Genomic DNA, 20,505 nt, shown 5'->3' on the forward strand with positions numbered 1-20,505 from the left:
TTGAACTGTTCACTTTGAGAGGGAGGGAGGTACACACAGACTCAACTCAAGACCTGGATTATTGACTTTTCTAGCACACCTTGGCTATCAAATCTATGGTACATAAAGTTGACCTAGTAACGTAGCTTTTTTATGTCCTTATCGGCTCATAGTAGCTTGGTGATCATGCACGTTATAGAAGCTTTGTATTGTTTTTCCAGTTCCGATTAGTATGATGTCACTCCTCAAAGTAAATGCCCTGATTGACTTGACTCATGTGTCTCTTGATGTATTAGGACAACACCGAGAGAATTGTCCAAAGTGGTAATCGTGTTGTCTCAAGTAGCTGAAGAATCTCGGCCTAGACTTCAGGTTGCTTGCAGCAAACTTCATTTGACCCTCTCTGATTTTCCTGAAGTACAGAACATCAACATTTTAAAGAGGCAGCTATTTAAAATAAATTGTGGAGCTGGATGATGATTGGATTGCAAAGTTGTTTTTTGGCCAACCAGTACTAAAGTGGGGTTCTAGAGAGAACGCAATGTGTTGATTATTTCTGTCTTGGGACACTTCCACAGGAGAATCCACAGAATCCCCACAGTGCAGATAGAGGCCATTTCGGCCCATCGAGCCCTGTTGTTGGCTGCTTGAGTTAAGATTAACAATTCGTCATCCAAAGGAAATTGGTGGTTTGAGGTGAAATTCATAAAGCCTAATGTCTCTGCTTTGATGTGTTTGTCACGGTCAAGGTTAGCGTGGTCGCTGCTCATTTCAATTCTAAATTTGTTCTGTGATCCTAAGTGTTTCTTCATTCCTCTATCTAAAGGTGTCATGTGAGTGAACCTGTACATAATGATTTCAGCGCACACGCCCGAAAACTCGGTTACACCCAGAGACATTAAACAGGTAAGGGGAAGTAAAATATTAATACAGCTGACAAATCTAGAATAGAGGGTGCACTTCTGCTTTTGCATTGTGTCATTGGTAAAGTTCAGCTTTATGAAGTAAAGTAAATCTCGTTCTTCCAATAATCAAGAAGATACTATTTGTAGAATATTTATTGAGGAAGAGAACTAACCTGAATGAGACAGATGAGTTTTGCTTTTTCCACAGTTGAAATATAACATATTTGGGAGGGATGTGCTCAAATGACATCTGGTGGTTATTTACATATTTTGGAGTAATGGACTGCTCAGATTGTTCATTGATTCCAGAATGAATAACAATAACTTGCATTTATTTAGTGCCTTTAATGTATAGAAATATCCTAAGGTGCTTCACAAAAGTGTAATCGGACAAAATCGTCATTGAGCCAAAGAAGGCGATATTAGGAGAGGTGACTGTAAGCTTGGTCAAAGAAGTGGGTTTTACAGAGGGTCTTAAAAGAGGAGCAGGAGAGGGAGAGGTGGAAAGGTTTAGGGAGACAGTGTAAGAGCGCGGGGCCTATCTGGCTGAAGGCATGGCAACCAATAGTGAGGCAAAGGAAGGGGGAGATGTACAAAGGGCCAGAGTCTGAGGAACCGTGTTTGGGAAGGGTTATAGGGCTGGAAGAGGTTAAAGAGATAATTGGGGATGGTGGTGATGCCATGAAGGGATGTAAACATGAGGATGAGAGTTTTAAATTGGAGGCATTGGGAGACCAGGAGCCAATGTAAGTCAGCAAGGATAGTGGTGATAGGGAAGTGTGACCTGGTGTGCAATTGAATGTAGGCAGCAGCGTTTTGGATGAGCTAAGAGTTACAGGGGTGGAAAGTGGGAGACCAGCCAGAAAGGTGTTGGAATATTCGAGTCTGGAGTCATCGATGAGGCGTTCAGCAGCTGATGGGTGGAGGCGGGTGATGTTAGAGCTGGACGTACGCAGACTTTCCCATGGAAACTATTATAGGGGCGGAAGCTCAGCTCAAGGTCAAACAGGATGCAGAGATTGCAAACAGTTTGGTTCAGTCTGTGACAATGGCCAGGGAGGGGAATGGAATAAAGTAAAAGTTTTTCTTGGTATAAGGGCATCAAAGGTGGGTGTGAGGGAGTGATTAAGCAGATTGACAGCTGCAGAAATATTGTGGCGAATGGGGGTCCGAAGGCTAAGAAAATTCCCATGAACGTGCAGGTTTTCCATGTCTCATAAGAACATAAATAGGAGCAGGAGTGGGCCATTTGGCTCTTTGTGCATGCTCTGCCATTCAGTAAGATCATGGCTGATCTTCTACCTCATCTCCACTTTCCTGCACTATCCCTATATTCCTTGATTCCGTTAATATTCCAAAATCTATCGATCTCGGTCTTGAATATCCTCAACGACTGAGCCTCCACAGCCCTCTGGGGTAGAGAATTCCAAAGATTCACCACCCCGAGTGAAGAAATTTCTCCTCATCTCAGTCCTAAATGGCCGACCCCTTATTCTGAGACTGTGACCCCTGGTTCTAGACTCTCCAGCCAGGGGAAACAGTCTCCCTGCATCTACCCTGTCAAGCCCTGTAAGAATTTTGTATGTTTCAATGAGATCACCTCTCATTCTTCTAAACTCTAGAGAATATAGGCCTAGTCTACTCAATCTGTCCTCATAGGACAATCCCCCCATCCCAGGAACCAGTCTGGTGAACCTTCGTTGCACTCCCTCGATGGCAAGTATATCCTTCCTTAGGTAAGGAGACCAAAACTGTACACAGTACTCCAGGTGTGGTCTCACCAGGGCCCTATATAATTGCAGTAAGACGTCGTTACTCTTATACTCAAATCCTCTTGTAATAAAGGCCAACATACCATTTGCTTTCCTAATTGCTGGCTGTACCTGCATGTTAACTTTGTGATTCGTGTACAAGGACACCCAGGTCCCTCTGAACACCAACATTTCCCAATCTCTCACCATTTAAAAAAAAATACCCTGATTTTCTATTTTTCCTACCAAAGTGGATAACTTCACATTTCTCCACATTTATTTTCCATTTGCCATGTTCTTGCCCACTCACTTAGCCCCTTGAAGCTTCCTTGCATCCTCCTCACAACTTACATTCCCACCCAGCTTTGTATCATCAGCAAACTTGGATATATTACATTTGGTCCCCTCATCCAAATCATTGATGTAGATTGTGAATAGCTGAGGCCCAAGCACTGATCCTTGCGGTACCCCACTAGTTACAGCCTGCCAATCTGAAAATGACCCGTTTATTCCTACTCTGTTTTCTGTCCGTGAACTAATCCTCAATCCATGCTAGTGTATTACCCCCAATCCCGTGAGCCCTAATTTTGTTTAATAACCTCTTGTGTGGCACCTTATCGAATGCCTTCTGAAAATCCAAATACACCACATCGACTGGTTCCCCCTTACCTATTCTGCTAGTTACAACCTCAAAAACCTTTAACAGATTTGTCGAACACGATTTCCCTTTCATAAATCTGTGTTGACTCTGCCCAATCCTATTATTATTTTGTAAGTGCCCTGTTATCACGTCCTTAATAATAGATTCTAGCATTTTCCCTACTACTGATGTCAGGCTAACTGGTCTGTAGTTCCCCGTTTTCTCTCTTCCTCCTTTCTTAACTAGTGGGGTTACATTTGCTACCTTCCAATCCGTAGGAACCATTCCAGAATTTATGGAATTTTAGAAAATGACAACCAATGCTTGGTGTTGGGCCAGTTCTCCGCTGACAGACCCGACACCTGGGAGACTCGCGTGGAGGCGGGTTGATAGCGGGTTTCCTACCCCCTGTCAATCTTTGCTATTTTGACAGCGGACCCGCCTCCATACCCGCCCTCTGAGCGCTATTAAATTGGCGGCCAAAGTATTTGTTTAATTTCTCTGTCATTTCCTTATTCCCTATTATAACTTCTCCCGTCTCTGCCTGTAAGGGACCCACATTTACTTTCGCTAATCTTTACCTTTTTACATACCTATAGAAGCTCTTACAGTCTTTTTATGTCTCTCGCTGGTTTACTCTCATTCTATTTTCCCTTTCTTTATTAATTTCTTGGTCCTCCTTTGCTGAATTCTAAAACCCTCCCAATATTCACGCTTACTACTTTTTGGCAACATTATAAGCCTCTTCCTTTGCTCTAATACTATCTTTAACTTCTCTTGTTAGCCACGGTTGGACCACTTTTCCTGTGGGGTTTTGTGCCTTAAAGGAATGTATATTTGTTGTAAATTATGTATTAATTCTTTAAATGCTAGCCATTGCTTGTCTACTGTCATACCTTTCAATCTAGTTTCCCAATCTACCTTGGCCAACTCGCCCCTCATACCTACGTAGTTTGCTTTGTTTAGATTTAAGACCCTAGTTTCGAATTTAACTAAATCACTTTCAAACTGAATATAAAATTTTATGATATGGTCACTCTTTCCTAAAGGCCCTTTACTACAAGGTTATTAATGAACCCTTTCTCATTGCACAATACTAGATCTAAAATAGCCTGTTCCCTAGTTGGTTCCTCAAAATACTGATCTAGAAAACTATCTTGCATACATTCCAGAAATTTGTCCTCCACACTATTACTGCAAATTGGTTTGCCCAGTCTATATGTAGATTAAAGTTATCCATGATTACTGTATTACCCTTGTTTCATGCGCCTCTAATTTCCTGATTTATACTCTGCCCTACATTACATCTACTGTTTGGGGGCCTATAAACAACTCCCACCAATGTTTTCTGCCTGTTGCTGTTTCTTAGCTCCACACAAACTGATTCTACTTCTTGATTTTCAGAGCTAAGATCCTTTCTCTCTCCTGTCTTTATCCCATCCTTTATTATCAGGGCTACCCCTCCTCCTTTTCCATTTTACCTATCTCTTCTAAAAATCAAGTATCCTGGAATATTTAGTTCCCAACCTTGGTCACTTTGCAACCACGTCTCCGTTATGGCTATTAGATCAAACCTATTAATTTCTATCTGCACTATTAATTCATCTATTTTGTCACGAATGCTTTGCGCATTCAGATATAGTGCCTTTAGCTTTGACTTATTTCTATTTTTCCCTGATATCACCTTAGTCACTGATGCCTTATTACCTTTGTTACTTTCTCTCTCCCTTCCTGACCCAGTGTGCTTATTTTTACCCAAAACTCTACTCTGCTCTAGAGCCTTGACATTTCTCTCGCTGCTTTTAAATTTACTCTTTCCTGAATCCTCCCACCCCTCCCTTCATTAGTTTAAAGCCCTGTCTACTGCCCTAGTTATTCGGTTCGCCAGGTCACTGGGCCCAGCCTGGTTTAAGTGGAGCCCGTCCCAATGGAACAGTTCCCTCTTTCCTCAGTACTGGTGCCAGTGCCTCATGAACTGAAACCCCTTCCTCGCACGCCACTCTTTGAGCCACGCATTTAAACCTTTAATCTGTCCCTATACAATTTGCACGTGGCTCAGGTAACAATCCAGCGATTATTACCTTTTTGAGGTTCTGCTTTTTAATTTGAATCCTAGCTCAAACTCCCTCAGCAGAACCTCATTCCTAGCTCTATGTCGTTGGTTCATACGTGGACCATGACAACTGGATCCTCCCCCTCCCAAGTTCTCCTCCAGCCGCGAGGAGATGTCTTTAACCCTGGCACCGGGCAGGCAACACAACCTTCGGAACTCTTGGTTGTGGCTGCAGAGAACAGTATCTATCCCGCTGACTACTGTCCCCTATCACAACTACATTCCCTTTCACTCCCCCCACTTGAATGGCCTCCTGCACCATTGTGCCATGGTCAGCTTGCTCCTCCATCCTGCAGGCTTTTCCCTCATCCACACAGGCAGCAAGAACCTCATACCTGTTGGACAAGGGCAAAGGCTGAGGCTCCTCCAGCACTGCACCTGGGGTCCCCTTACCTGCCTGAGTTGCAGTCACACCCTCCTGTCCCTGACCACTAACCAGACCTGTACCACTACCTAACCTAAGGGATGTGACTGCCTCCTGGATCAAAGTGTCCAGGTAACTCTCCCCATCCTTGATTCCCTGCAATGCCTGCACCAGCTCAAAAACTCTGAGCTGAAGTTCCTCAAGATGCAGGCACTTACTGCAAACGTGGTTGTCCGGGATCACAATGTTCTCCACAAACTCCCACATGCTGCAGTTGAGGCACACCACCTGCGCTGCCATCCCTATATGACCTTGTTTTATTTAATTACATTTGTAATTAGGTAACTTAGTTTACAGTGTAGTTTCTTAACTACTTACTTTATCTAGCTTAAGTTAAGGGTACTGAAATGAAATATCTACCTGTAACAGAAAGCACTACAAGTAGTGTAGGTAGAAAGCCTACACTATAGCGTATATAATCTGCTTTCTTCGGTGCGGGTTTGATTTTGTGGAAGCTGTTACTGTTATTGCACAGTGCCATTTCAGGCCACTTTTTTTTTAGTAGATGAACTACCTGGGTCAATAACCCAAATTCCTGATCTGAGCCTCTGGATTCATGACATTTTGTGTATGATTTTTGGAAATTGGCATCTCATTAATGTCAACTTAAATAACGGATTGTCCGCTTGCGTTCTCAGCGGATAAAGAAGAAACTGGCACATTCCCTGAAGTGCTTACAGAAGCGTTACGTAAACTCGGACTGTGTGGTAACCAGTGATGACAGTGATGCAAATGTGCTATGCTGTGTCTTGGAGTCGGCGTTTGTGCATGGCTTGAAATCAAAATACCTTAAAACAGACGGAGCAAACCGAGGGCGAAAGGGCAGTCGAGCACCTCTCCCACAGCCTGTCTTTTGGACCCTGCTTAAAACAGTCACTCACCGGTAAGTTTGTAGAACTAATTCATTTTCCACTGTATTATCATAATTCTCCAAAATTGAAAGTTAATTTGAAGTGGTCTTTCTCGGTCTAAGAATGCTGATTAATTCTGTAGAATTTTTCTGATCACAAACTATATAATGTTACTTCTTTTAAGGTTAGTATTAACTTTTAACAATCTGGTTTGGCTCAATAGCTTCAAACCCAATTATTTTACAAGATACAAAAAGAAAATACTGCAGATGCTGGAAATCTGAAATAAAAACAGGAAATGCTTGAGATACTCAGCAGGTCAGGCAGCATCTGTGAAGAGAGAAACGAGAGTTAACGTTTCAGGTCGATGGCGAAACGTCATTAACCTGAAACGTTAACTCTGTTTCTCTCTTCACAGATGCTGCCTGACCTGCTGAGTATCTCCATCATTTTCTGTTTTTATTTTACAAGATATCTGGCGCCGGTGGAGCTGGGCGCACCAAAATCCTTTTCGGGAAAGGGATTTGCAGGTGCCTCCCGTTGCTGAATTGCCTCAGTCGCACATGCATTGCTGGCCCAAACCAACGGGGCAGTATGGGCTAAACAGACAGTCACAGATCTTCCACGAACTACATTCGTGCAAAAATTCCCGTGCCAGCTTGCTTTAAATTCTTCTTTGCACCTACCAAATCTTCTCCTCTTCACACCGCCATCACAAACAAACGTGTGTTTAAACACTCGCCCGCACACACTCTGTAGGGAAGGATTCAGCAGCAGGAGAGAACCAGATTATGATGATGACATCAGCTCCACTTGAAATCTGTAGGCGCTTCATTCTGACATGAATGTGACTGTTATGTGGATTTGCGATTTGTCTCCTACAGCTTTCAGTTATTTGCATATCATTCGGTTGTATATCAGCTGACCTGAATGAGCTCGGTGGGGTTTAATTTAATGATTCCAGTTACTGAAGGAACTTCAAAAGAACTGTCTTAAAAGTGTCATCTTGCAAAAACCATTTAAAAGAAGTTATTTGGTAAAACTCACCTAAAATATAAATATATATATCTCTTAAATATGTGTATAAAGCATAGTTGGTATGAGCATTCACCTCTCTTTCCACTTCAAATCCTTTTCATTTATTTTACATTTCTAATTTCTCTGTGGCTCGGTGTCAAATTTGTTGTCTTCTAATACTCCTGTGAAGTGCCTTGGGATGTTTTACGATGTTAAAGGCCCTATATAAATAGTTGTTGTTAAATTAGCTACAGAAATTGTACCATCTGTTGTTTGCTGGTAATATTGCAATGTTAAACTCGCACATCTATTTGCTGAAAGCAGTTGTTGGAAAGTGATACCATTGTTGTTGTTTTGAGATAGATGAGCTTGGCATAGACGTCTATGTTCTAGGGCATAATTCTTCAAAATCCTAATAGAAATCCAATTCTATTGATTTATTTGCAAAGGCTTAGTGGATAAAACTGCTGCATGACATGAAAGGAAGGACTTGCTTTCATACAGTGCCTTTCACATCCTCGGGACGTCCCAGAGTACTTCGCCGCCAATGAATTACACAGACTAGAAGCTCCAAGGATCATTTCCCAGTTTGTGCTGATTTGGCTGGGATGCTACAGTTGCCCTGGCCTAGCAGGGAGGGCAAACTAGCCAAGTTTCCTGCTGCAGATTATTGGCCAGGGGCTCCTGCTGGGGGAAAAAAATGCATGTGTGTGGATTATGGGTAAGGACAAGATCAGGCTTGGCTCTGACGCCCTCTGCAGTTAAATAGCATATTGACACACACTGTCGGAAACTGCTTTGCATTGGTATGAAAGTAAAAGTGGCACAGGTTTAGCAATTTTATTTTGGAGAAGTAGGGCTTTCTTTGTTCCGTGAATGAAATGTGGATCCACTGACAGCTGATGGTTTGCTGTTTCCTCACCATCTTGTTTGGTGTGTTAATCTGCCGTCCATTTGTTTTCCGTTCCATTTAATCTCGAGCAGCAGCTAACTTGAGCTGGTTGTATCAACACGCTTGATTTAGAGTCCTGTAGGGCAGGCTGTTCAAGATACTGTATCGACACATCCAAGCTTCATAATACAGAAGGAAGTGGTGACTTGCACATTATTTCCAAATGCAAAAATTAGGCAGGACATTTTGGTCTCGGTGACCTTTGGAACCAGTGCTTGTAAGCTGAATGTGGCTTGGTGCTGTGATTCTCTTCAGTCCTGAGACCTTCATGATTACACACAAGATCTTGCCGTTCACTTGCCGCGCAAAGAAGATGTTGCAAATAATATTAAGAAGTCGAATATGGCATTTCAACCCATTTAAAAATGATTCACTTTAAAATGACCACAGTCAGCATTGGGCTCACTTGTGACATACCCTACAGTAAATCAGTTGTCGCTCATTGTCTATGGCTGATTGGGGATAGTGGCCGCTTGGTTGAGGTACAAAGAGATGTTAGCATCTGTGGTCACTGGACCCCAGCATTTAAGAGAGTAGTGCAGTAAAAAATAATCGGCGGTTTATTGGTCTGGGAATCGTCCGCATTGTATTACATTATAAGGCATAAAATTATGAGGGGCCTAGATAGGGTGGATAGGAAGGACCTACTTCCCTTAGCAGAGAGGTCAATAACCAGGAGGCATAGATTTAAAGTACAGGAAACTTTGTGTTATCCGGAGGCTAACTGTCCGGAATGCTCGAGCCACCGGCAAAAATCCGGTGCCGTTTTCGTTAGGGTTTTTTTCTCGTTGCTTTTTTCCTCAACAGGCAAGGTCTGCTGATGCTGTTGCTAAGCTACAGAGACGCTTGGACTGTTTAGAAGCTGTTGCTAAGCAACAGGGTTTGTTGACCGATACGGAGCTCCGAAGCTTCCGTCTCTTTCAACATTAGCGCTGGTTTGTCCGGCAGTTTTGAGGGAACGGCAACAGCTCGGTGCCGGATAGCACAAAGTTTCCTGTACTTGGTAGATGGATTAGAGGGGAGTTGAGGATAACTTTTATCACCCAGAGGCTGGTGGGGGTCTGGAACTCACTGCCTGAAAGGGTGGTAGAGGCAGAAACCCTCATCGCATTTAAAAAGTACTTGGATATGCACTTGAAGTGCCGTAACCTACAAGGCTACGGACCAAGTGCTGGAAAGTGCAATTAGGCTGGCTAGCTCTCTCTTTGCCAGCAGAGACACGTGTGCCAAATGCCCACTGTAAATTTCTATGATTCTATAATGTTGGAATGAAATTCAGTGTAATTTTTTTTTACTCAATTTGGTTGATCAATATCTTTAACATGCTGATTCTTTAAAAAAAAATATATATATATTTTTGCAGAGATGTTGTGACTGAGCTGGAACATTTGAACTTTATTAACACTGATGTTGGACGGTGTCGTGCGTGGGTAAGGCTTGCACTGAATGATGGCCTGATGGAGTGTTATCTGGTGTCCCTGTTCCGTGAGAAGGACAGCATGTGTGATTTCTACCACCCTGTGGCGTTGCTGCTCGATTCGGAGGACAGTGAGGTTTTGCTGAGCTATCTGCAAGGTCTCTCATCTCTTTCATTTGCACTCTCTTACAAATCAGCTGTACTAAATGAATGGACCACCACTCCCCTGGCTTTGGCAGGTTTATGTTCAGAATCCGAGCTGCCTGAACTTTTATTGCCGACCTTTTCTGAAGGCAGGAGGAAAGGATCCTGGGATTCAGCTTCTCAGTCCTCTGGGTCTGACATCATTGAAGTGACTCACACCAGTTCCTCGACTGCACACAGCGGTCACCACTCGGGAAAACTAAAACTTGCATCCTCTACGCTAAGTTTGGAAACAACTGGGTCATCCCAACTCTCATCCAGCCTGAGCTCCGACAGCCTGCTTCAGTCAAATGGGATGAAGAGCCCTGACCAAGCTACTGAAGAATTGTGGTCATGTGATACAGACAAGGGTATCGCGAGTGCAGAGAGCTCCAACAAATCTCTCCAAGAGTAAGTGTTATTTTTCTCCTCCTGTACCTCAGTGCTGTAATGTACGCTCTCTTTTATTTTCATTTATAAAGCTGCTTACATTGTCTCATTTGTCTTTAAGAATTTCATGCCATTTTTAAGAAACTGTTTTTGACTCCCTAACTCTCTAACCTCCTCCAGTCCTACAACCAATGTTCCCTTTAAGCTAAAGCAAAATACTGTGGATGCTGGAAATCTGAAGTAAAAACAGAAAATGCTGGAAATACTCAGCAAGTCAGGCAGCATCAGTGGAGAGAGAAACAGAGTTAGTGTTTCAGGTTGATGACCTTTCATCAGAACTGGGAAAAGCTGGAGATGCAACAGGTTTTTCAGCAAGTGTAGGGGCAGGGGAAGGGGAGGCAAACACGAGCAGGGAAGCAAAGCAATAAAGATGAACAAGGTAAAAGAGACAAACGGAAATCCTGTCGGAGAGAAGAGCAGAACTTCTTCAAGGTGGGCATTCCTAGAAGAGAGGTGGCAGTGAATTAAACGTAGAAACATAGAAGATAGGAGCAGGAGTAGGCCATTCGGCCCCTCGAGCCTGCTCCGCCATTCAATGTGATCATGGCTGATCATCCAAATTCAGTACCCTGTTCCTGCTTTCTCCCCATATCCCTTTGATCCCTTTAGCCTTAAGAAATATATCCAACTCCTTCTTGAATATATTTAATGAATTGGCCTCCACCACCTTCTGTGGTAGAGAATTCCACATGTTCACCACTCTCTGGGTGAAGAAATTCCTCCTCATCTCTGTCCTAAATGGCTTACCCCTTATCCTTAGACTGTGACCCCTGGTTCTGGACTCCCCGACCATCGGGAACATCCTTCCTGCATCTAGTCTGTCTAGTCCTGTTAGAATTTTATAAGTTTCGATGAGATCCCCTCTCATTCTTCTAAACTCCAGCGAGTACAAGCCCAATCGACCCAATCTCTCCTCATACGTCATTCCTGCCATCCCAGGTATCAGCCTGGTGAATCTTCGCTGCACTCCTTCCATGGCAAGAACATCCTTCCTCAGATAAGGCGACCAAAACTGCACACAATACTCCAGATGTGGTCTCGCCAAGGCCCTGTACAACTGCAGCAAGACATCCTTGTTCCTGTACTCAAACCCCCTCTCTACGAAGGCCAACATACCATTTGCTTTCTTAACCGCCTGCTGCACCTGCATGCTTACTTTCAGCGACTGGTGGACAAGGATGCCCAGGTCTCGTTGCACTTCCCCTTCTCCCAGTCTATTGCCATTCAGATAATAATCTGCCTTCTTGTTTTTGACACCAAAGTGGATAACTTTGCATTTATCCACATTATATTGCATCTGCCATGCTTCTGCCCAATCACCCAACCTGTCCAAATCATACTGGAGTTTCTCTGTATCCTCCTCACAGCACACACGCCCACTCAGCTTTGTGTCGTCTGCAAACTTGGAGATATTACATCTAGTTCCCTCATCCAGATCATTAATATATATTGTGAATAGCTGGGGTCCAAGGACTGATCCCTGCGGTACCCCACTAGTCACTGCCTGCCACTCGGAAAAAGACCCATTTATTCCAACTCTTTGCTTTCTGTCTGCCAACCAGTTCTCTATCCAAGTCAGTACCTTGCCCCAATCCCATGTGCCTTAATTTTACACGCTAATCTCTTATGCGGGACCTTATCGAAAGCCTTTTGAAAGTCCAAATACACCACATCCACAAACACTAATACAAAAGCAAAATACCGCGGATGCTGGAAATCTGAAATAAAAGCCTGACCTCCTGAGTATTTCCAGCATTTTCTGTTTTTATTCCCTTTAAGCTACGCGGCCACGCTGCGATCTGCAGGTCACACGCAGCCGGCTCAACGGCATTCTAGTGGCAGAAACCGTGCATGCGCGGTGTTGAATGGGCCCCACTGCCCCTTTAAAGGGGCCGGACACCCAAAAAAAAATTAGCGGGATCATTGCCTGTAACTTCTGAGAGCTTTGCGCTCCTCCAATTCTGGCATCTTGAGCATCCCCGATTTTAATCACTCCACCGTTGGCGGCTGTGCCTTCAGCTGCCAAGACCCTTAGCTCTGGAATTCCCTCCCTCAATCTCTCCACCTCCTTCCTCTCTAAGATGCTCCTTTAAAACCTACCTTTTTGACCAAGTCTGCTCTAATATCTCCTCATGTGGCTCGGTGTCAAATCTTGTTTGATAACGCTCCTGTGAAGCACTGTGAGATGTTTTACTACGTTAAAGGCGCTATATAAATACAAGTTATTGTTGTTGCAGTCTGCAATTTTCACATTTTGATTTTCTGGGCACTCTCGCATTCTTCCGAATAGCACAACCGGCAGTTTTATGTTGTGCAATCCATCTTTTGGAAGCTAAGTTTATTTTGCCCTGTGTGGATTTCAGTTTAGGAGCTGTGACTCGGGTCCTGTTGATGTTGTTGGGTGGTAGTAATATCACTTGGCAATTCGGAAGGCATCAGATTTCCAGCACGTGCTTCAATCGTACCATGTGATTGCATCAAGATATTTCCACTAACTGTCTCCTGTCTTGGGCTGTCAACATGAGCGCTGTCATTTCTTTTTAAATAAAAAAAAATTCTGTATAACTTCACAAAATAATGGATGGCATAGAGTCATAATGGCACAGAAGGAGGCCATTCAGCCCATTGAGCCTGTGCCGGCTCTCTGTAGTGCAATCCAGTCAGCCCCACTCCCCGGCTCTATCCCCGTAGCCCTGCCTGTTTATTTCCCTCAAGTGCCTATCCAGTCTCCCCTTGAAAACATCGAGTGTCTCCGCTTCCACCACTTCCATCAGCAGCGAGTTCCAGGTCCTCGCCACTCGCTGCGTAAAAAAGTTTTTCCTCACATGGCCCCTGTATCTCTTGCCCAAAACCTTAAATCTGTATCTCTTATTCCTTGTACCATCAACTAGTGGGAACAGCCTTTCCCCGTCTAGCCTATCCAAACCCGTCATAATCTTGTACACTTCTATCAAATCACCCTTCAACCGCCTTTGCTCTAATGAAAACAAATCCAACTTTGCCAAACTGTCCTTGTAGCTAAGATCCCCCATCCCCAGATCCATTCTGTTAAATCTCCTCTGCACCCCCTCAAGTGCCTTCACATCCTTTCTAAAGTGTGGTGACCAGAACTGGACGCAATACTCCAGTTGTGGCCTAACCAGAGCTTTATAAAGGTTCAGCATAACTTCTCTACTTTTGTACTCAATACTTCTATTTATGAAGCCCAAGATCCCATATGCTTTGCTAACCCCTCTCTCAAAATATGTCCCTCTGTCCCTGCACACTCTTTAAAACTGTGTCATTAAGTGTACATTGCCTCTCCCTGTTCCTTCTGCCAAAATGCATCATTTCCCACTTCTCTGTATTAAATTCCATCTGCCACTTGTCTGCCCATTCTGCTAGCCTTTCTGTGTCCTGTTGCAGTCGATTGGTATCATCCTCACTGTTTACCACACCTCCAAGTTTGGTGCCATTGGCAAATTTAGTGATTCTACTCTGTATTTCAATAGCCAGGTCATTTAGATATAGTATATCAAAAAAGCAGTGGCCCTAGCACTGACCCTTGGGGAACACCACTGTCTATCATCCTCCAGTCTGAAAAACAGCCATTTACCACAACTTGCTGTTTCCTATCCTTAAGCCAATTCCTTATCCAAGCTGTCATTGACCCATCTATTCCATGAGCCTCAATTTTGTTAACCAGCCTTCTATGTGGTACTTTGTCAAACGCCTTCCTAAAATCCATGTAGACAACATCCATTGCATTCCCTTCATCAATCCTCCCTGTTACTTCATCAAAAAATTCAATTAGATTAGTCAAACACAATCTTCCTTTTATAAATCTGTGGCTCTCCTTAATTAGCTTAAACTTCTCCAAGTGCCTGTTAATTTTTTCCTTGATTATTGTTTCTAAAACTTTACCCACTACTGATGAACTGCAGTTACTAGGATTGTCCTCGCACCCTTTCTTGAACAATGGTGTCACATTTGCCACTTCATGAACACTATCACTGAGTGGCTTATTCTCTGAGGGATTCTGAAGGGATAGAAACACCTTTACTCGAATGAAGCCTTTCAGTTTGAGAATCTAGTATAAAAACGTTTCAGGTCGATGACCTTTTGTCAGAACTCATGTCATCGACCTGAATCATAGAAACATAGAAGATAGGAGTAGGCCATTCGGCCCCTCGAGCCTGCTCCGCCATTCAATGTGATCATGGCTGATCATCCAAATTCAGTACCTAGTCCCTGCTTTCTCCCCATACCCGTTAACTCTGTTTCTCGCCACAGATGCTGCCTGACCTGAGTATTTCCAGCATTTTCTGCTTTTATTTCAGATTTCCAGCATCCGCAGAATCTTGTACATTTTGGCGGAGCTTTCTGTTTAGGAGTTGACATTTGGATTTTCCATCACATAATTTTGTAGCCCTTTGGAAATCGCTCCATAAATATGTGATCATGACTGTGATTGAACTTTTGGTCCAAGTGTTTTTAAAAGTTTTATGTTAGACAGCTGATTCTCCTACTCAGTGTTGCTCTAAACACCTAGAAAGTCGGTGAGGGATGTCTCCACTCAAAGCTCAACTTTACAGTGCAGACTTTACAATAAGCAATGAGGTCCTGATTGGAGCCCATTCCCTACATTCCACTAAAATAGCTCAGACTTGTAGCTTAATTCCAGGTTTTGTCCCATGTAAAAATAAATAGAGACAGTATATGGATCTGGGGCAGTGACTCCTGGACATAGGGAGTTCTTTTTCTAAGATGTGCTGTTGAGAACCTAATATTTGCCTTGACATTGGTTCACAGGATCTTTACCAATTGCCTGTATATAATTGAGTCTATCTTTTTATCCTCTCTGAGATGAGAGGTGATATGAATCTTGCCATTCATGTAGAAATGACTTATGAAATATACTGGGCAGCCTGCTGGTGGCGCTGTCCAGGGAGAGTATAAGTACTCGGGCACAGGCCCAGCTTGCTCAGGACATTTTGTAAACAGGAACTAGTGAAGGACAACTAGACTTCCATGTTGTGAAACAGTCGATTAAAGCCTTGTTTAATACTCTGACCAAGTGCCTAGTAGTTTTCTTACGTCAAGAGGGTTGTCCTACGAGGAGATATTGAGTAGAATGGGCCTATATTCTCTGGAGTTTAGAAGAATGAGAGGCGATCTCATTATAACATATAAAATTCTGAGGGGGCTTGATGAGGCAGATGCTGCAAAACTGTTTCCCCGGTTTGGAGAGGCTAGAACGAGGGGTCACAGTCTCAGGCTACTGGGTCAACCATTTAGGACTGAGATGAGGAGAAATTTCTTTACTAAGAGGGTTGTGAATCTTTGGAATTCTCTACCCCAGAGGGCTGTGGATGCTCAGTTGAGTATATTCAAGACAGAGATCGATAGATTTTTGGACACTAAGGGAATCGAGGGATATGGGGACAGTGCAGGAAGGTGGAGTTGAGGTAGAAGATCAGCCATGATATTGAATGGTGGAGCAGGCTCGAGGGGCCGTATGGCCTAGTCCTGCTCCTGTTTCTTAATGTTCTTATGCTGCCACATTTATAGTTCCAAAAGGACGCTGTTTCCATCCTGAAATCCAGGCTCCTTGCGTGTTGTGACTAGCGTGAAATGTCGTGATCTAAATTGGCGTCCAGGTCAATAATATACCCCTTACAGGTTCTCTCCAAGAGCTGATTGGAGTCACACACAGACTGCTCAATACTTGCTGCTCATATCCCCATCTTGCCAGTTTGCCCTGCCATCAAGCAGTTTTTCCTCTCAGCTGCTGTTGACTGTGCTTATACTGCTAGGTTAAAATAAAGAGAAAACATCTCGCTGGTGGCTTAGTGGGTAAATGCACGGCTTCATCTGGAGCTGGTCTCTGCTGAGTAAACGGATCTCTTGGGATTGTCTAGGGGACAGTGCAATTTCCTGCAGTGCCATTGGGCTAAAGAATGGGAGAATGAATCTGGGTTTCTGCTACTGATTTTATTTTAAGAGACTCATTAAAATTTAGATTATGTATGTCAAGACAGTACAGGAAAGTTAATACAGCATCACATAAGCTTTGCAGAATGGACCCTGCCAATAGTGATGTTATGTCGGTGATGGATTCCCCACCTTGGCGTTTAACTTATAGTCACCTATGCAATTGGACCAGGCCAGCCTGTCTTGCATTTGTGCAGGTTTCAATCTGACTCAAAGACAGAGACTTTAATTCCCCTTTTCTTGCTATCTTTATTCAAATTCTGTAATATGGTTCTCTTTACAATTCTCATATTCTCTAACAATCGAGTAGTTAGCTAATCATTGTACTAAAATATGAGAACTCTACCGTCTTTGTTTATTTAAAATCATCAGTCACTTTCTCTAGTCTCTCTTAGTTTAGCTGTTCAGTAGTTTCACTACAATGTTTTTACGACCTACTAATTGCTTTCCTCTGGGTTCTTCTGTCCAATGGTTCCATTGGCTCTCCTGTCCCGCGCCCAAGTGAACCTGTCTGGCCGTTCTGCCCCTCCTCCTCCTCGTTTCTCCTCTTGTTGTGCATTTTCTTTTCCTCTATTTAAACTCGAGTTATTTACATCTCAGGAAATATAAATGTTCTCGACCTAAGCAATTCTTTCTCTAGGCCTCGTTCCCACTTCTGCTTTTTCAGGAGCCTGAATCTGAATCTTCTCTCCTAACCCAGTTTCCCTTTAAGATCAGGACGTTGCCACAGGTCATTAGCAGATCATTTTATAGCCTTTCACTGCGTACATTAACTCTTACAATGACCCATTGTTTCACACGTTCGTTACAGCAAATTCTGCACACTAAATATCAGTAGTTTTGGCAGATAATAATTAATACACAACATTCTCATACTAGTGAGGTAACAATTCCTGAGCTTGCCATGTGTGGCAACATTGCAGACATGTTTGCAAAGACTTGCTCTGAAGAAAATATAACTGTTAGGTGCAGTAAGCAATTAGGAAGGTAAATGGTATGTTAGCCTTTATTGCAAGGGGGTTGGAGTATAAGAGTAAGGAAGTCTTGCTGCAATTATATAGGGCTTTGGTGAGACCACACCTGGAGTACTGTGTACAGTTTTGGTCTTGCAATGAAGATTCACTAGATTGATTCCTGGGATGAGAGGATTATCCTATGAGGAGAGATTAAGTAGAATGAGCCTGTATTCTCTGGAGTTTAGAAGACGGAGGTGTGATCCCATTGAAACATATACAATTTTTAGCGGGCTTCATAGCGTAGATACTGAGAGGTTGTTTCACCTGGCTGGAGAGTCTAGAACTAGGGGCATAGTCTCAGGATAAGAGGTCGGCCATTTAGGACTGAGCTGAGGAGAAATTTCTTCCCTCAGAGGGTTGATTTAAGAGGAGAAAAATAGAGTATGAGAGTAAATTTTCAAGGAACATAAAAGCGGATTGTAAAAGCTTCTACAAGTATGTAAAAAGAAAAAGATTAGTGAAGAAAAGTGTAGGTCACTTAGTCAGAAACGGGAGAATTTATAATGGGGAACACGGAAATGGCAGAGCAATTGAGCAAATTCTTGGTTCTGTCTTCGGAAGAGGACACAAATAACTTCCCAGAAATGCTAAGGAACCAAGGGTCTAGTGAGAAGGAGGAATTAAATTAGTATTAGTACCTAAGAGAGGATATACTTGCCATAGAGGGAGTGCAGCAAAGGTTCACCAGACTGATTCCCGGGATGGCAGGACTGTCTTATGAGGAGAGATTGGGTCGACTAGGCCTGTATTCACTAGAGTTTAGAAGAATGAGAGGGGATCTCATTGAAGCGTATAAAATTCTGACCGGGCTAGACCGACTGGATGCAGGGAGGATGTTTCCCCTGGCTGGGAGGTCTAGAACGAGGGGTCACAGTCTCAGGATACGGGGTAGGATATTTAGGACTGAGATGAGGAGAAATTTCTTCACACAGAGAGGGTGGTGCACCTGTGGAATTCTCTACCATAGAAGGCTGTGGAGGCCAAGTCACTGAATATATTTAAGAAGGAGATAGATAGATTTCTAGACACAAAAGGCATCAAGGGGTATGGGGAGAGAGCAGGAATATGGTATTGAGATAGAGGATCAGCCATAATCATATTGAATGGCGGAGCAGGCTCAAATGGCCGACTCCTGCTCCTCCTCATCTCAGTCCTAAATGGCCAACCCCTTATTCTGAGACTGTAACCCCTGGTTCTAGACTCCCCAGCCAGGGGAAACATCTACCCTGTCGAGCCCTGTAAGAATTTTGTATATTTCAATGAGATCACCTTTCATTCTTTTAAACTCTAGAGAATATAGGCCTAGTCTACTCGATCTCTCCTCATAGGACAATCCCCCTATCCCAGGAACCAGTCTGGTGAACCTTTGTTGCACTCCCTCGATGGCAAGTATATCCTTCCTTAGGTAAGGAGACCAAAACTGTACACAATACTCCAGGTGTGGTCTCACCAGGGCCCTATATAATTGGAGTAAGACGTCTTTACTCTTATACTCAAATCCTCTTGTAATAAAGGCCAACATACCATTTGCTTTCCTAATTGCTTGCTATACCTGCATGTTAACTTTCAGTGATTCGTGTACAAGGACACCCAGGTCCCTCTGAACACCAACATTTCCCAATCTCTCACCATTTAAAAAAAATACTCTGCTTTTCTATTTTTCCTACCAAAGTGGTTAACTTCACATTTCTCCATATTATATTCCATTTGCCATGTTCTTGCCCACTCACCTTAGCCTGGTTATATCCCCTTGAAGCCTCCTTGCATCCTCCTCACAACTTACATTCCTACCCAGCTTTGTATCATCAGCAAACTTAGATATATTACATTTGGTCCCCTCATCCAAATCATTGATATAGATTGTGAATAGCTGAGGCCCAAGCACTGATCCTTGCGGTACCCCACTAGTTACAGCCTGCCAACCCAAAATTGACCCGTTTATTCCTTCTCTGTTTTCTGTCCATTAACCAATCCTCAATCCATGCTAGTATATTACTCCCAATCCCATGAGCCCTAATTTTGTTTAATAACCTCTTGTGTGGCACCTTATCGAATGCCTTCTGAAAATCCAAATATACCACATCCACTGGTTCCCCTTTATCTATTCTGCTAGTTACAACCTCAAAAAATTCTAACAGATTTGTCAAACATGATTTCCCTTTCATAAATCTATGTTGACTCCACCCAATCCTATTATTATTTTCTAAATGCCCTGTTACCATGTCCTTTAATAATGGAATCTAGCATTTTCCCTACTACTAATGTCAGGCTAACTGGTCTGTAGTTCCCTGTTTTTTCTCTCCCTCCTTTCTTAAATAGTGGGCTAACATTGGCTACCTTCCAATCCGTGGGAACTGTTCTAGAATCAATGGAATTTTGGAAAATGACAACCAGTGCATCCACTATCTCTATAGGCACCTCTTAAAACCCTAGGTTGTAGGCCATTAGGTCCAGGGGATTTATCGGCTTTCAGTCCCATTAATTTCTGCAGTACTATTTTTTTTTTTTTACTAATATAGTTCCTCATTCACGCTAGACCCCTTGGTTCTCCACTATTTCCGGGAAGTTTTTTACGTCTTCTTCCATGAAGACAGACACAAAGTATTTCTTTAATTTCTCTGCCATTTCCTTATTCCTCATTATAATTCCTCCTGTCTCAGCCTGTAAGGGACCCACATTTATTTTCGCTAATCTTTTCCTTTTTACATACCTATAGAAGCTTTTACAGTCTGTTTTTATCTCTCTCGCTAGTTTACTCTCCTATTCTGTTTTCCCTTTCTTTATCAATTTCTTGGTCCTCCTTTGCTGAATTCTAAAATCCTCCCAATCCTCAG

At 43.1% G+C, this 20,505-nt stretch overlaps 1 protein-coding gene across 4 annotated transcripts in view; it reads left to right on the forward strand.

Annotated features, from left to right (window-relative positions):
* The window catches only part of plekhm1 (pleckstrin homology and RUN domain containing M1), a 61,914-nt gene that overhangs the window by 15,332 nt on the left and 26,077 nt on the right, over positions 1–20,505 (forward strand). For 3 of the 4 annotated variants that reach the window (XM_085966571.1, XM_085966573.1, XM_085966572.1), the window contains exons 2-4: positions 806–885; positions 6,451–6,695; positions 9,996–10,643. In XM_085966571.1, the coding sequence (XP_085822697.1) occupies positions 832–885; positions 6,451–6,695; positions 9,996–10,643 (947 nt within the window). In that variant the 5' untranslated portion in view covers positions 806–831. The remainder of the gene's footprint in view (positions 1–805; positions 886–6,450; positions 6,696–9,995; positions 10,644–20,505) is intronic. The other variant, XM_085966574.1, reaches the window with a different exon arrangement.

The sequence above is a fragment of the Somniosus microcephalus genome, chromosome 24 (assembly GCF_052327205.1).
Source record: "Somniosus microcephalus isolate GS21.2 chromosome 24, FLI_Smic_1.0, whole genome shotgun sequence".
NCBI classification, from domain to species: Eukaryota; Metazoa; Chordata; class Chondrichthyes; order Squaliformes; family Somniosidae; genus Somniosus; species Somniosus microcephalus.